At 59.6% G+C, this 17,398-nt stretch overlaps 1 protein-coding gene across 8 annotated transcripts in view; it reads right to left on the minus strand.

Annotated features, from left to right (window-relative positions):
• DLG3 (discs large MAGUK scaffold protein 3) overlaps positions 1-17,398 on the minus strand; it is a 74,894-nt gene that overhangs the window by 41,037 nt on the left and 16,459 nt on the right. For 2 of the 8 annotated variants that reach the window (XM_067005272.1, XM_067005270.1), the window contains exon 1: positions 10,072-10,418. The exons of 4 other annotated variants lie outside the window; for them this stretch is intronic. In XM_067005272.1, coding sequence (XP_066861373.1) covers positions 10,072-10,398 — 327 coding nt within the window. In that variant the 5' untranslated portion in view covers positions 10,399-10,418. Of the gene's footprint in view, positions 1-10,071; positions 10,419-17,398 lie in introns of those variants that run through there. 2 more of the 8 variants (XM_067005268.1, XM_067005269.1) reach the window with 2 other exon arrangements.

The following is a 17,398-nucleotide window of genomic DNA, read 5'->3' on the forward strand; positions in this document are numbered from 1 at the left end:
CTCTTTGTTGAATTACTAATAGCCCACAAATCACACATCGCATTGCCTCACTCACACAGTGGTGAGCCCTAAGGACATATTTTGTCTAGCCTGCTCGCTGCGCACTGAGCATCCTTTGCAGCCATTCCACACTAGTGATTTTTACATCTCAGAATACTGCTAGGAGCACAATTTCCCACTCAGGCTCCAGATGGGACCCAGGAGATGCTGAATGAGAGTGGCTGCTTAAAACGAAGTCGCACATGGTCAGAAGGAATTCAGACCAGGAAATCCCCGTTTGCCTCCTGTGGCCAGCTATTCCAGCTACTACGAGAAAGGTGATTGGATTTTAGCTCTGACTTCCACTTCCAAATATCCCAACATTTGCACCTTGCCTGGTAGCATAGGCTCCACTTCTCTAGGCCCCAGTGACCAGGGAAATCTTGAATCCTGACCTTCAAACCTCACCCCCCTTCAACGCTATTCCCTTCAGCTCCTGTTGCTGCCCAGATTTTCCCAACAGCTGTCCTCTGCCTCGCTGGCTTTGTGCCTAGATCAATCTCTCTGCATATGTGCGGTGACCCCCCTCACTCCCCAAGGTCCTCCTTGAGTCCCACCTTCCCCGCAGCCTTCAGACACTGAGCCGCAGGATCCGTGCAGCTTCTGCCTGGTGGAGGGAGGCCAGGGCACCTCCAGCTCCACTAGGCTTCGGTGGTCATGCTGCCGTGTGGTGAACGCCACAGGGCTTGGACCTCTTTTCACTTGTAAACCGCCAAGCACCAGCAGGGCTTGGTAAATAATAATAGTGTGATGAAGCGTTTTAGACGGAAGAGATCTGACAGCCCCCATTGAATGTGACCTGAATGCACAGCCCTGTTCCCTCTCCTCCCTGCATGCAGCAACCCCCTGCTCCTTAGGGCATAAATTACTTACCGTTCCCTATAGAATTGAGGGCATGGTTAATTCACCAGCATGTTCCTGCTGCCCAGCAAAAAAAAACGATGATCTCTCTCCTGCCCTGGCTAGCAGAGGGCTTGGTAAATGTGCCTGCCTGATGGAGGAAGGCAGAGGCTTGTCAGCCCAGGGGCACTAGTGCCAGTCACCAGTGGGCAGTCAAGCTCCAGGTATTTTTAGTGCATCACCCCTTTGCCTCCGTTTCTATTGGTATCATCTGCTGGGACGAAGGTAGGATTTGCAAAACGTGACAATTTTCCTAAACTTCCAACTGAAAGAAAAGCTGCAATTAAATGCAAATGGAGGAGGATTGTTAGCGTGCTACAGAGGGAGCAAGGCTCATCCTGCAGCATTCCCACGAGGACTGGGTCGGTTCTGAACTGGAAGTCCAAGCTGTTCTCTCCATGCTGATATCCCCAAGATTTGCATCAGGTTCACATCCTCCGCAGATCTGGCACAGGGGCTGGCCTGCAGAGGTCAGGAATTATGTACCTCCTCCAGACAAAATAAATGTGCTGCAGACCGCTGAGACCTGCTGCAACTGGATTGTGCCCACACACAAACCCATCTCCATCTCAACCAGCAACAGGGCTGAAGCAGGAGCCTCCAGAGCTGACAAATTCATGTCTGGATGCACAGAGCTGGTCCCTGCAGGAGGCCCGCGTGCCCTGGGTGTCACGCACAAAGGGATCCGCAACACAGAGCGAATATTTGCTACTCTCAGCTCGTGCATAAGTAGCCAAGCACTAACTTATCTGCTTGATTTTTGCAACGTTCCCAGATTGGATCAGAGTGAAAAGTCTATCTGCCTTTTAATATCCTTTCCTTTATATCATCTCAGGTATAATAGCAACACTCAGAAGGAAATGGCTCTGGAGATAAGTGGAATTCAGTCTTTACATCCTTTTAAAAGCTCTCAGGGGCAGAGACCAAGTGGGGAGATGCCCAACAGAAGCATCTGAACCGGGTGGACAGGCGGGGCCAGGCTCCATCTGCTTTGTGTTTTTTTTTTGTTGCTGTTTTTTCTTTTTTTAAGGGTGTAAAATCTTGGTGAAAGCTGTGCATGTGCAGCGTGGAGAACAGCTGCTGCAGGGCAGGGCCCTGCTGTGAGCACGCAGGTCCTGGCACTGACGGATGCCGGGGAGCGGTGTCGGCGCGGGATGCACGGGGAGCGGGGTCACGCCGTGCAAATCCACGGACTTCCCAGGAGCGAGCCCAGGTCCCGGCGGCGCAGCACAGCCGGTGAGCCCGCGCTCGCCGCGGCTCACCCTGATCAGCGCTGACACGCTCATCTGTTTTGCGCCAGGCATTCCTGCCCTCCACGCAGACACTGCCTTTCCCAGCACCAACAGAGAGCCCAAACCTGTAGCTGCCAAAAACATCGTCTCCCAAAGCATCTGAGATGACACGGTTGTTCCACAGACACCCAGGTGTCGCTTCCAAGCTCAGCACAGGACACACACCTGATGCAAGAGGCTCCCCAAAGCCACCTCACAGCCTTCCCAACAAGAAATGATGCTCAGCGCATCACTCCCTGGAATGAATGCTGGCTCCGTGGTAACACATGGGTTCTTCCTACTTCTCAATACCAAATCCACGCTTTGGTCTTCCTACTCCTCCACTTCTTAATGGAAGAGGTAACAAACTGCTGCCAGGGGCTGTCCCCTTCTCACAGCTCTCTATGACCACCTGGTTTTGCCTTCTCTCCACACTGTGGCCGGAGCTGAGCTCTGCTTGGGAGCATCGGAGGGCTGCAACCACCCCAGTGCAAGACGGATGAGCCGAGGGGTAGGATGAGGGAAAGAAAACGGGCTGAAACCTTCTGGAGGCTGAATAATTTCATGGCCAGAGATGAATCTCCCTTCCTTTTGACCAGACTAGACAAAATAACTTTTTGCACTTTGTTTTGCCCACTGGCTCTCACTCCTTGGGCTGGCTCCCCCTGAGCCTTTGCCATAACACCCCAGCAGCATGCCCTGTCCGGCCGCCTGCTCCCCACCCACCCGTGCTGGGCTCCCAGCCAGCGCCGTGCGCAGGCGGTGACACCAGACGTCCCCTCCAGGCTGCGTCAGGGACATTTCGCAGCTTGGTCACTTCGGTGGCGTGAGCAGCCCCCGCCCCGTGCTGCGCCTCGGCACGGGCTCAAAGCACCACGGGCATCCTGGAGATGGGGAGCGCCGGCAGAACTTGAAAGCTCTGTGGTCACAAGGATCGTTGGCAAAGCCACTGAAGTGCCCAGAGTTTAATGCAAACACAAGCAGCTACTGAGGGTTTAATCTTTGTTTTGGTGCTTTTCTTTCCCCCATTTTTTTTTTTTTAAAGACTACACTTAAATAGGGACTGGAAAAAGCCTTCACTCAGTGGGAAAGGAAGAAAGCTTCCCCAGACAGGAGCTCTGTGGAGTTTAAGTTTCCATTTAGAAGCCATTAAGGCCAGTGTGTTCATGCTTGAAAGTTAGACATCCTGTTCCAGGCTCAGACCGCTAAAATAAGTGACCCAATTTGCAGAGGTGCTGGGCTCCAATCGCTTCCTTCTGACCTGATGTTGCCAAATAAAAATGACTCTATTCCTTTTTGCAGAGGGAGAATTATTATCATCTGAAAAACCTGCATGCCTCCCCCCCCTGACAAATGCAAATATAAAGGGGAAGAAAGAGTGAAGAAAGGACGGTATTAAAGATTTCTTTGGGTTTCAAATATCCTGCTTTTTTCTCTAAGTTCCAATGCACGCCTAGGTACAAAATTTCAATAAACTTGTTTCTGTGCTGCAAAAGCAAACCAAGATCCATCAACACGGCCTCAAAACTAAATTACAGTTAATATGAAGGCAACAAGAGGGTATTCAGGTCCCAGGGTGCTCTGAAGTGCCACATGTCACCAAAAATAATTACAACCCCTGAACAGTCCCTCAGCGAGCCCTGCTCAAATGAGCTTCTGCAGACGAAACTGTGAACCGCATTTCAAATTCAGGTATTCTGAGCTTGCTAAATGCTCTGTTAAAGCCTTTTCTCTCCACATTACTGATACACGTTCATAGCATATTGCTGGAGTTACAAGTGCCCTTGAGGGATCCCCACATCGTCCCGTGTTTGCACGTGCTCCAAACAGCCACGAGCGCTTGCACGCCCTGTGCCGCTCACAGCACCCTCACTGCCTTACAGGCGGAGCGAGGGTTAAGCTGATTCCCAAATTGCAGCCGGGATGCTGAGCCAGGGACACGCTGTCCCTCCGGGGCTGCCCCAGCGCGCCCAGCTCCCCCACCCCAGAGCAGACCCGTGCCGGATCCGCTCTCCTCTGGGGACTGGAGACCAGGACCCCTCGGGAGGGCATCCTGCATGGGGCTGAGCGCCGCAGCGCCCGGCACGCAGCCACGGCTGATTGCGGCCTGATTAGTCTTAATCACTTCCTCTCTCTAAATGAGCATCCGCAGCGAAGGAAGGAGCGGAAGCTCCTCCGATCATGGCAGATTGTGTGCAGAGGGCCTCACCCGAGCGAGGTGGCTCTCTGGGGATGGCCACAGCTTCTGCTTCGCTCCCACCTTCCCACCCAGGGTACCAGGATGGATGGACGGATGGACAGACGGACGGATGGATGGGTGGACAGGTGGACGGATGGATGGATGGACGGATGGATGGATGACCCAGAGTTTGCCTCTCACGCAGAGCCCCCACAGACCCCTCCCTGCTTCAAGCACGCCCTGAGACCAGCCGGCAGAGCCCCACCACGACCCCAGAGATGGCCAGGAATGGACGGGGCAGGTCCCACCACATCACTAACATCGAAGCCAAGGGGGAAGAGACCGTCTGAAAGCACAGTGCACAGGGGAGAACCCTCGGGCAGGGGAGGCTGACGTCTTCCTACCACCACCACGTTCCTCATGAGAAGCCATTTCCTCCACACTGGCCACGTCCCTGCTGGAAGCTGCCTGTCCTTGGCCTGGCTGCCTCACCACAGCGCTCTCCCCTTCCTCCTCTCCCAGCAACACAGCAGGGCCGCGTCTTCCTATTTCCAGTGGGTACCTCCCTCTTCCTCCACGCTGTGCTGATGGGATCTCTCCCACCTGCGTGGCTTCAGACTCGGCCTTCGCAGCAGCAGCCGCATCTCTGCCACAGCCAGTTTGGGCCTAAGCTCTGCCGCTTCTCTGATGCTCTCGGGTGAGAGCAGGACATGGGATGCTCAGGGTGGGTGAGGGGATCAGTCCGAGCCAGCACGCGGGTGTTCAGGAATACCACTCCCAGGAGACACAGAGAGAAGGGAGGTGACCCCGGGAATGACCTGAGAAAGTGTTGGCGGGACCATGTTACTGGCTGGGTGGCAGGAAAAGAAGGTCCAGATCATCAGAAACAGCGGCTGCCTCAAAGGTCTGCGGGGTGAGGGGCCGGGCTGGTGGTGGGGCACGGGCTGGGGGAAGGAGAGCAGCTCGGTGCCTGGTTATAGCCACCCGAGTCGGTGGTGACGGCAGGATCACCAGACGGAGATGCCCGAGAAACAAGCTGAGAGGTGAAATCAGATGGAAGGAGATATATTAGGAACAGACACGCAGATTTACACATCGTGAGTGAGGAGGTGATAAGCGGGTCCGTGGGAAGGGAATGAAACTCTCGCGAGGGAGTGGGGTGCGATGAGGAGCGGTGGAGAGGGAAGACCCTGCGGGACTCCGGCTGCCAAGAGGACAGGCGGGGACAGCCGCCGGAGGTGGCGGGGCGGCCGGGGGACAGCCAGCGACCGCAGCGCGGGGCCGAGCGGGCGGATGGGGTCGGGCACCGAAACGCCCCGCTGAGCGTGAGGGAGCCGGGCACGAAATGCAAGTTTCACTACAGTTGTATCTACATTTAGGTTGCCAAAAATACCTCTGGCAGATTGGATGTCTTTAATTAAAAGGATGTCTCCTGTCTCCCGGCGTGACGCAGAGCTCGCCCTGCTCACGGGGCTCTGCACGAACACCGCGGGGGCCGTCCCGTGGGGCTGCTCATCCCTGCCGTGTCCCCCCGCACCCTGCCAGTGCTGGGCAGGCCAGCGGCAGCACTTTCCCCAAATGCTCCCTCGTGGCACGGGCACAGAGAACAGGAGGAAAACTGACCCCCCCCTTCCTGTTTTGGCTTCTCTCCTTCCCTCCTTCCTCCCCTCCAAACACGGAGAACGCCTTCCTCCTTTCTCCTCCTCCACCTTCGAGTGCAAAGATTTAGCTAATTTCTTCTATGAATAGCACATGAGTAGCCATAGCAACATCACCCTGCCAACCTCACCACCTCCACTGCCTCCGTGTCCCCGGCACCCCGTTCCTCTCACCCTCCCTCGCACCTCCCCAGGGAACATCTGGGGCTCCAGCCCTTTCCCACGAAGCCACCCGCACTCGGCTCCCCGCCTGCCCCTCAGCGCTCACCCTCTTTCCCTCCAGCCCTGCCTGCCCATCGCTCAGAAACCTGGCCTGGCCACCACGTCCTCGCCGGGTGAAGGCCAGCTCCCCCCCAAGGCTCTTCCCCCCCCTCCATTTCCTACGCCCCAGGAGCCTCAAATCTTTGCTGCGCCCAGCCAGAGGCTGTGCGAGGGCTGCTGCTTCCGCCAAGACTGTGCCCACCTCCTCCAGGTGATTCCCCAGCGCACGGGAGGAACTATAACAAGCAATGTTTGTGCGTGGAAAAACACCGCCTTCGGTGACACATTCGCAGCCCCAGACAGGCAGCGAGGTCCTTTCTCCCTCCTCCACCTGCCTGGCCACAAAACGCCTCCACCCAGGAGGCCCACGAAAGCCTGGTGTGGCCCCGAGCTGGTCAGGGACTCCCCGCGGTGCTGCTCTGACCCACCCCGCAGCCCCCCGGCCCCGGGGGAGGGAGGACGGGGGACAGCAGGGCATCGCCGTGTGCCCGCAGGGAGGGCACCTCTGGCCGAGCAGGGCTGGGAGAGCCGGGGCAGCCTCCAGGGGCGGAGGGCACTTCCCAGCCACCCACCCCACGCAACCTTCAGCCGTGCCCTTCCCAGAGAGGAGGTGCGCATGCCCAGGGCACCCCAAATACGCAAAAAAAGGCTGATGAACCCCTCTGGAGCCCCATATTGGGTCCTGTTCCGGCACCAGCTTGGCACTGGGGACCCGGGGTGAGACAAGCCGTGGGGCTGGACCTTTCCCTGGCAAGGTGCCGGCTGCCTCACCCCGGCTCGGGGAGCAGCCCCGGAGAAGGGGCTCGAGCACAGCCGAGCATCTCAGCGCTGCGCTCCTGAGCAGCCGTGGGCGTCACTGTGCGGGGAGAGGAGGGGTTTGGAGCACTTGGCTCCTCCAGCCGCTGCGCATCAGCGATGCTTCCCTGGATCGTGCTGCCATGCCTCCCCCAAAGCGGGGAGTCCTCCTCTCACCCCAGTCCGGTGGTGGTGGTGGTGGGGGGAGTTGTGTCCCCCACCAGTGAGCGAGGGGGGACGGGGAGGGCGCAGGGCTGGATGGAGGGACGGAGAAGGAAACAATGGAGAGCAGCGATGGCAGCAAGCACGGGGAACGTGAAGCAATAAACAGTGAGATAAGGGAGAAGAAATGGAAGGGATCTCCGAAGGGAAAAAGGAGGAGGGAAGAAAAGCGAAGCAAAAAGAAATGAGAAACCCAGAGCGGAGAGATTTCCTCTCTCCCTGTGGTCAGGATTAGGGGTTCTCAGTTACTGGCATTGCCTGAGCAAGCTAATTTGTGTCCTGGGGAAGGGGAGAGGCAGAAGGAGAGGAACGACGCGCTGCCGGCAGTGGGAGGAGGTGCGGGTTGATGCTGGGACTGTGCTGTGTGCTGGGCACGTGTGGGCACAGCTCACACGCCGTGGGGCTGTGCACAGGGTCTGCGAGTACGCATGATGGCAGCAACACACACCGCCACATGCAACCGTGAGCATGTTCCCCGTGTCAGAGCATCTGCACACGCGGCCGCTCCAGCACACGCGCTGGCTGTGCACCCTCCTCTGCTTGCACGCATGGGAGAGGAGAAAAAGGCTTGAACGGGGGGGTGGCGAAGCTCCCAGGGAGGTGAGCAGGTCCTCGCTTTGATGGGGAAGCCTCTTGGCCCTGCTCTGCCTCCTCGCCGCTCTGCCTGCTCCCACCTCTGCTGCTGGAAGTGCTTCCAGGGACAGGGACACCGCTTAAAGGGGCAGCCCTGAACAATGGCAGCCTTGCCTCTCCCCGGCGCTCTCCAGGTCTGAGGGGCTGCCTCCTCGTCTCCAGCAAAGCACAGCAGCTTCGCACCCGGCACCCGGCCAATTTCCACCCCCCGGAGCATGACATCTCCTGGCCCCCTGGAGCCAAAACCCTCGGCCAGGTGCAAGCACGGCTCGGCTGTTCCCGTTTCACCACCTTTTGTCCCTCTGCCCACGGCCAGACCGGGAAGAACGTGGATTCCTGATGGCTCAGACACTTTGCACCCTTGGATCAGAAGGGGAACAGTGCCGAGGCATTTGCTGCAAAGCTTTACTCATTGCATACATTTGCTACACACCAGGGAGCAATCCTGCCTTCTCTGATACAGGCAGTGCACATACCACACACGTCATATTATACATGCAGACCCCGCTATGCTCACGTAGCCTCGCACGCTGGCATCCTCTGTCGCTTGCAATGCAGCGAGGAGGTTTTGATTTTCATCTTTTAAGGCTAAGGCTGAGCAGAGATTTCCTACGTGGACTTTGGGACCAGCCCAAGCCCTGGGGCTCTGTGGCAGCACCACAAAGACAATGATTTCTCTCCCACCACTGCAATGCACGAGGGGCTCCCCTGCCCAGCCGGCCACGGCAGTGCTGCAGCTGGCATCGCTTCCCTCCCAGCCTGCTTGCAGTCATCTCACCAGCAGCTCTGGGCCAGACCTTTCCTGCAAGCAGGAGAGGAAAGGAAAGGAGGGAGCAGACCGGCTCCAGTTCCCTGCTCCTACCCAGTTCCCAGAGCTCACCGCACTGGATGGAGCGAAGGAAAGAGATAGCAAAGGAAAGATGAAAACCGCTTGCCAGAACCAGCAGGCGAGAGAGAGATGAGACTGATTTTGATGCAAAGAGTGGCAGAGAAGCAGAGAGAAACCAGAAGCAGGTTTATAGCGAGGTAGCCGGGGTTTTGGGTGCTTTCTGTAAACATCTTCTGAGCGTATCAGCTTGGAATCAGATTATTTTGACCAGAGCTACAGACTCAGACAGTAATGAAGAAAAACACGGAAAGGGAAGAAGAGGGTTGTGTTTTCTGAGGGGAAAGGAGGAGAGAATTCCCATTGATTCCTGTGTGTCTGCCTGCTACTGCATCTTGAAATAATAATTAGAAGGATCAATAAGAAATCATGTGAGGCTTGAAGATAATGAATGAAAGAGGCAGAAGAAGCAAACTGAAATGCCTTTCTTTAAAGCAGGGTAAATTGTTTTTCAGGCAGGGTCTAGCCTCCATTTTAATGCTTTGCAAACAGCTCCAACCATTTTCTGAGCTGGCTTGTGGGTTCAAAACAAGACTGGTCTCTCCATTTAGAGGAGAAAGAGAGAGAGAGAGCCTGAGAATGGGTCCTGGAGGAGAACACTAATAAAATGAACGTGTGTGGGAAGAAATGGAGGCAGTGAAATGGGGCAGAAAGCACACAGCATGCCGGCGATCAGAGAAGGGTTACGTAATAATCTATGGGAGCAGGGACGTAGCAGCAGAGCGAGGAATCCACAACTCAACGGAAAAAAGCGGGTGCCGGTTTGGGAGCGCTGGCAAGCGGCACCGAGAGCCCACGAGGCTGCCCGGCGGGCAGCGTGCCCCACGCCTGCTAAGCACAGCGTGATGAGACGCCCTCGACGCCACCGGGGCTTCAGGCGACGGCACGGGGAGCGGCGAGGGTGTCGGGTGGGCGCCGAAAACCATCGCGCCCGGCGCCCGCCCGGTGCGTGGCGAGACCCCTGGGAGGAGGCACAGGTGCGCGACCCCTGCGCTGGGCAGCACCGCGGCGGCCGGCCCGAGCCATGGTGGCGGCCAAGCCAAGCGACGCCGGCGACGATGACGGCCAACCGGAGCCACCGCCACGGCGGCCGCCCGCGACCGCCCCGCGGGTGCCGGCGCGCCCCGGCACGGCCCCGCCGCCCTCCCCGGGGAGCCCCCCGGCGGCCCGCCCGCCCCGTCCCCACCGACCCCCGCCGGGGAGCGTGGCCCCGGGGCTGGCCCGTACCTGCTCGTACCAGTCGCGGCTCGAACACGTGCACTCGGGCCACCAGCCCGGGCCGCTGCCGTTCACCTTGGGCGCGCTCTTCCCCGGCGGCGGCGGCGGCGGCTTGAGCGCGGCGGCGTCGCGGGCGGGGGGCCCCAGCTTGGCCTTGCCGCGGGCGGCGGGCGCGGCCCCCCCGGGCGCCGGCAGGGTCTGCGAGCCGTAGCCCCCGTAGCCGTACTGCTCGTGCTGCCACTCGCCGTAGGAGGGGGGCTCCATGCGCCGCAGGGCCGCCATCCGCGTCACCTCGTAGCACTCGGGGCACTTGCAGCAGTGGTGGTGCTTGTGCATCGCTGCCCTACACCATAGAGCCGGCAGGGTGGGAGGGGGGGAGGGAGGGAGGGAGGGACGGAGGGAGCGGGGGGCGGCGCGGAGCGATGCGCGCACGGAGGGAGGGAGCGGGGAGGGCGCGGGGAGGGATGCTCGGGGGGCGGCAGCGGCCCCCGCCCCGCTCCAGGCGCCTCCTCGCCCCCGGGCCCCGCGGGAGGCGAGCGGGGGGCGGTTACGGCGCGGGCAGCTCCGCGGGGCCGCGCCGCCCGCAGCTCCGCTCGGGCTCGGGGGCGCTCGGCTGCATGGGGAGGCTCGGCCCGGCACGGCTCGGCCCGGCACGGTTCGGCTCGGGAGCGCGGAGCGCGGCACCTGCGGCGGCGCCGAGCATCCTCTGCCTCCCCCCCCCCACCACCCCCGCCCCGGCCCCGCTCCCCGCCAATCTGCGCCGCGGAGCCTCCGCGCACCGCCCCGCACCGCCCCGCACCGCCCCCGGAGCGCCGGTGGGGGTGAGGCGGGGGACGAGGGGGCGCCGCGGCCGCGCTGCCCGCACCCACCGGGGCCGCTTCTTCCCCTCGGGCGGCCCTGCCAAAACCCGCCCGCGACCGGCAAACCCGGGAGACGTCCTTCCGTGGGGCGCCGTGCGGGAATCCGGGAGGAAGGGAAAGCCTTCGCTCGACGGTGTCACGCATCACCTGCGGCCGCCCTCACCCCGAGCCCATCCCCAGCTCCGGACAACATGGGTGCTGCCGGCGCGCCAGCCCTGCCGGCCCTGTGGTTCCCACCCGGCCGGGTTCACTTCACACCGGCCGTGATCCGCCCCGGAGGACGAAATCCTTTTTCCAGACCCGAGCGACGGTCACCAGCCCGGCAGCAGCTCTGCCGCATCCCCACCTCAGCTCCTTCCTCCCCCTGCTTTGTTACCGCATGCTCCAGCACAACGCCCTGGGGGCACCACCATTGCCACAGGCATGCTTGCGGTGCAGAAACTCTGAGGGCTTTCGCTGGGCCTTCCAAATACTGCCATCAGGGACGATGAAAGTGCAGTGTTTGGGGCCGCAGCAATCCTCGTGTGTGCAGCAGGGCGAGGACACCACTCCCAGCACAGCTCAGCAGCCCCTCGCCTCTGGCACAGAAGTGCAGAACAGTCACCGAGGCAAACTGAGGGACAGAAAGAAAGACCACTGCAAAAAAAGCATACCTGACCAGTTAGGAGAACCTGAACCTGGCTTTCTGTTCCTTAACAGTTGTAATAAACACTGGGGTGGGTGGAGAATTATTTGAAGAAATAGTACAAAACCCTCTGGAAGATCAGAGGGATGAAAGGAGTGTATCAGGGCTCATGCAGGGCACAGGTAAAGGAGTAGGACAAGCAGGAGGGGTCCACAAGTTGGTCCATAAGATGTGGTGGTTCAACACCCCGATTCAGGCTGCAAGATCTATGGGCTCCTACTGGCCTCCGTGAGGCTGGCCCAGCTCACAGGTGGAGGAAGCACAAGTGGGTCAAATGCATGCCCCTGCCTGCGCCTTGTTTCTTTAGTTCTTTAAGCCCCAGTGCAGAAATCCTGCACTTTACTAAGGCAGACAGAACAGCTCCTGCAGTGTTTTCTCCCAAGCAGCCAAGTGCAACGCTTGCTTCTGGGTGAAGGGAAGAGGGCAGAAGACATCCCCGTGAGATCCACGTTGTCCCAGAAGCCCCAAGCACCGCGTGGCGCAGAGCCCGTCCTCTCCAGCACCGGCTGCACCTCCTTGCCTCTGGGCTGCTCAGGTTACCTCCATCGCAGGACGGACGCTACAGTCATGCGCTGCTCTGTGCTTAATGACACGGAGCTGTACCGTGTCTCAAACAGGCTCACGCGGAAATTCCCCTGGCGCTAAGTTTCGGACAGCCATCACGTCCCCAGACAAGCAAGTCTGTCGAGCTCTCAGAAAGCAGGTCTGCGGGTGAGGCTCACCCTGCTGCTCCCAGGGGCTCTCGCTGACATACAGGCAGTTACGGGACCTGCGCACACTGTGGCACCGACCCAGTGACCAGGAGATGCAGCAAGGTGAAACCAACGGCTGCACGTAAGGACCTGTGGAGCCCAGTGCCACAGGACACTGCAGCCACCAAGAGATCACTAAGGCAAAGAAGGATCGGATGCCTGCAAGCAAAGCGAGGCTGTGCCGAGTGATTTTCATCAATGAAAAACGGTTTCTGTTTTTGTGTGGAAGGAAAGCGTGCAGCGTTGGAATTAATAGAGAACTTTACACTTCAGGCTTTAAGCAATTAGGATAATCTACACATCTGCTGCTGCTCCTTTTGCCATCTCCCAGAGCACGTGGTGCTGGAGGATGCTGGGCTGATGTCCCTGTGCTGGGGAGATGCTGCACCTTGACAGCTGGGGGTGACCAGGATGGACAGAGGGCATCTGGCAGCAGTGAGGGTAGAGGTGGGAAGGATTAGAGGGACCGGGGCAGGAGTTTAGCTGAGGAAGGGGTGTGATGCACCACAGCAGAGCAATAAGCCTTGTAGAAACAAGCAGTCAGCACCTCCTCCGTGAACATCAATGGACACGAAGTCCATCTTGGCCTCCTGCCATCTCCCACCCTGCAACACTGAGATCTGAGGCACAGCAGCATCAAAGAGACATGCCCAGAGTCTGTAACACAACGACAGCTAATTACTGCTCTGACCCGGCTGCACGCCTCCCTCTGACCGCAGTTCCCACCCTAGAGATGGCCCAGTTCGGCTGCGGAGCCTCACCACGGATCCAGGGCCCCCTCCGCCCCCGTGAACCTCTGCCAAAGCCGTCTTTGGGCCATGGCCAGGCGGGACGCCCACGTCTGGAAGAGGCAGACCTGGGCGGGAGGAGAGCACTAGGGCAGGGCACGTGCTGTGTTTGCAGCCCTGACTGCTCACAGCTGCCCCGCTCCAGACACGTCTCCCTTCACTCAGCCCTGCAGTCAGGGCAGGTCGGGATATGGGCTTTCACTTGGAGGAAGAAGTGTAAAAGCAAAGGACAAGACCTGTTAGGGAAAAACACTTTAATAAGGAGCTGAATAAACAAGAGAAGCTTTTGATTTTTTTCCCCCGTGGCAGGCTGAAATGTTCCCCTCACAAGGAAGGTCTCTGGTGCTCTCCCTGGTCAGTCTCTGGCACCCCTGCAGACAGGAGAGCCGTACATGCAGCAGGCATTCTTCCCCCAACCCGCTTGTCTGTGGGTGCCCTATCACCACCCGCAAACCGAGAGCTCCCTCCTGCCCTCGAGCCTCACCCGCTGCTGCTCTCACAAAGCCCTTCCCAGCTTCCCACCACTTGCAGTTCCCTGCCTGAAAGCCCTCCCATCCCATTTCATCTCCTCTGCACTGTCCCTGCCGGGAGAGCTGTTTAATTCCTCCTCATTTACAGTGAGCCACACGTGCTGTCTGCTAGCCCCAGTTAAAAGGGGAAAATTCCCTGGCTGTTGCTGCCTGCTTGCAGCACTCCCTAACACCACGTGGGGCTTGAGACACGTTCTCAGGCTTACAAGGAGGCCAGTGCCAGCTGCATCCAGGCTGTGCCTGGCCCAAGCTACCCTCAGTGCATCTCAGCTGCTGGGGGCGGCACCGCCGTACCCCCGGGGTGCAAGCGCCTGCCCCAGTGCGCCCACACCTGGGTCTCGTGGGGCACGAGCTGTGCCCCACGCTTTCAGGCAGCTGTGGGCGTCTTGCCCTGTTCACCTGGGCACTGAGCACTGCTAAAGGAGCCGGGAGCTGGTTTCCAGACAGGCGCCTTCACCGACGGAAGCATTTCAAGGAAACCAAGCGCTCTCTGATCCTCTAGCCTCTTCCTACCAGAAGCCTGCCCGTCTTATTTAAATTCAGCTTTGGCAGCTGCTCTTTTTACAGGTGCTAATTTCTGCAAAGCATCAAGAAATCCCCGGAGATGGTGCTATGTACACGGCACGAAGGCGGCACGGAGCTAGGTTTTATCTGGCGTTGCCGGCATTTCAGCCCCTGTTGGCGCTTCCTTCCTCTCACATGAAGCCCTGCGGGAAGAGGAAGGCAAGTGTGAGGCACAGTGCATCCTTCCCTCAGCAGCCTTTCAAGGGCAGTCTGAAGAAAGGGGTTTGAGCTGTTTCAGAGGGTTCTGTAGCACTTGTAGCCTTTCTAGGAATGGAAGATGCCTTTAGCCCAAGCGGTGCTGGCTCTCGCGGGGGCGATTTGGTCACCAGCGGTGCCTGCGTGACAGCGAGCGGGGTGCGCTGCCACTGCCCCAAGGCCATATGCTAGTGTGGGGCCTGGGTGCAGGTGGGGAAAGCCTCATTTTTCTAATTAATATATGAGGAGGAAGCTGGGAACAGTCTGGCATAAGAGGTACCTTGCTGGACTGCAAGCACCTGCAGAAATCTGCCCAACATCCGAACCACAGGGCCGACAGCGGGGACAAGGAGCAATGGGAGGTAAAGGCACAGAGGGAGCAGGTCACAGGGAGACAAGAAGCGAAGGGAAGAACCAAACAAACTTGGGCCGGCCCTGCCAATTGGCTCCAGACCCAGTTCCAGCAGGGATTTGCGATGTCTGTGGATTGTCAAATGAAAACTTTGCAGCACCGCCCTGCCTGGGCCGCAGAGAGCAGCAAATGGGGCTGGCGGGGTCCCGTGAGCCACCGAGGGTTTGCACTGCCATAGGGGAGAGGAAGGGGCAGGAGAGCAAATCCCTCCTGCTGAGGCTGCTTCCCCACCCCACCAGGAGCGATTCACGCTGGGAAAAGCGCAGTTAGGATAATAATAACAGGGCATACCAAGGGACCAATCGCTCTCAGCGCGGTTGCCAAACAAATTATTCTCCTCCAGGGCAAAACCACTTTCATTCTATTAATGATCCCTGATACGTTGCCCAGTGCCACGGTTCCCGTATCCTCACTTGTGGCAGCAACTGCACAAGGTTCTTCAGTAAACACCAGGACCTACTCTCAGCAGTTGCAATTCCAGCAAACAAAACCTCTTCCCCAGCGTGTGGAAGGGGCAGAGGAGCAGAGCACTGCAGCTTCCTGGCGGAGATCTGCAGCAGGTCCCTACAGCACAGCCTAAGCTCCCTCCACATGGAGGGGAGCCCAGGGCTCTATTTAACAGCAGGCAGTTGCAGCAGGCGTTGTGGATTCACCGAGGGCCTCGCGGTGCCCACAGTCACTCTCCCCAGCTACCTGGGACAGAGCCTCCTGCCTGGCCCTGAAGCCCACGCTCCTGCTCCTAGCACAGGGGTTTTATGGGGGCTCCGCAGCACATGTCCACTGGGGAAATGACGTGTCAGAGCAAAGCCGTGATTTTAAGCACCAAAGGCACAGCTGGAAGCCCATTAAATACAGGGAAAAGGCCCTTACCCCAGATTAAACATTAACAGGACTCAGTTGCTGCATTGGCACGGCAATTACGGCACTGCCACGTCTCGTGGTCTGCGGGTGCCCAGTCCTTGTGCGCGCCTCGCTTCCTCGTACACAGAGCACACTTGTGGCTGATGGAGCAGAGGGAAAGTTGGAGAATGTGGCGAGGGCACAACTTCACAACTCAGAGCCAGAGGCAGAGAAAAGAGGTACTTCGAAATCTTCTGTCTCCTTGCAGGAGGGAAATCTGATGACTCCTTGCATAAGGCCCCAAGACTGCTGCAAGGGCTTGGCACCGCTCTGCTCAGAGCCAGGACAACACAGTCGTGCCCAAAGGGTCTTTTCCACCCACCCAGGGCGCAGGGAGCCAGGTTTGTTCCCAGCCTGCGCGGGAGGACGAGAAGGGAGCTCAGTGCGTCCTCGCTTCTCTCTCTGGAACCGGCAACCCTGCTCCAACCTGCCCCTCCCGGGCCACAAAGCCCCCCTCCTGCAGCTCCCGCCTGCACAGGTCGGTGCAGCCCCAGCCAGGTGGGACACACGGGGTGCCAGCGGGTCGGACTTCGGTTTTTTTTTCGGCTTTTGGGGTTTTTGGCGGACACACGCACCCGCAGAGAAGGACTGAGCTGGCTGGAGCCCCGCAGCGGGCGCAGCATCCCTGCGACCAGGGGGGCACGGTGACCACCCCAAGCAGGACCACCCCCGCCCCGGGGCAGCAGCCCGCTGATGTCCCTGGGGAGCCGGCGGCCCCCGGAGCCACCCGCCCCGGACGCGAGGCGGCCGCCCCCTCGGCGTTGGCCTTCCCTCCGGACACTGCCGCGTCCCCTTTAAGGGAGCAAGCGCCGCTCGGAATTTCTGAATGGCTGCCCCCGCCCCGCGCCCGCCTGCCCCCCGCTCGGCCAATCAGCGGGCGCGCCGCAGGGCCGCGGCCGACTCCCGGCCCTCTCTTAAAGGCGCAGTGACACCGCCAGCCCTTCCCCTCCGCCGCCCGCACGGCGAGAGCAGAAAGCTGCGTTTCCCAAGCCCTGAGGTGACCTTCAGGTGTGCGCCCACCCGCGGGGCACGCAGGACGCTCACCTCGGCCTGGCAGTGGCACAGACACACCTACAGGGCTGACACACCTGCGGCACAAGGCCGGGGTGACAGGAGACCTGGAGGGGTGACAGTGCCGCTGCCCCCACCACGGCTTCAGGCTTGGTTCGGACACGCATTGCTCGGGTCCCAGGCACTGGCCATCAGTGGGACATCACGGACGGGCTCGGTTTCACCGGGAGGGCAGCCGAGCCACGCGCTCTGCCACCAGGCCACGGCATGGCAAGGGCAGGCAACGGGGAGAGCGGTTTCCTCTTCCCACACTCCTGTTGTGCACCAGGGCAGTGCCGCGGGTGCTCCCCTGCAGCAGCACAACGCCGACGCGCGCAAAATCTCCCTGCAAGAACACCACGCGAGCCTCAGCTTGCAAAATCTGCCGCTGCGGGGTGGGACACGGCGACACAACTGGCCCAGGGAGAGGGACCTGAGAGCACAACAGGGGGCTGCAGCATGCCCATGGTGCAGCGGGCACAGCACGCCCCGGTTTCAGCAGTGAAACCGGCCCCAGGACCAGCCTGTGCCTCCCCCAGCACCGCAGTGCAGTTCTCTCCTCCGTTCCTCTCTGCAAACCCTCCTGCAGCCTGCTGGAAC

Source organism: Anser cygnoides, chromosome 13 (genome assembly GCF_040182565.1).
Source record: "Anser cygnoides isolate HZ-2024a breed goose chromosome 13, Taihu_goose_T2T_genome, whole genome shotgun sequence".
Lineage (NCBI taxonomy): Eukaryota > Metazoa > Chordata > Aves > Anseriformes > Anatidae > Anser > Anser cygnoides.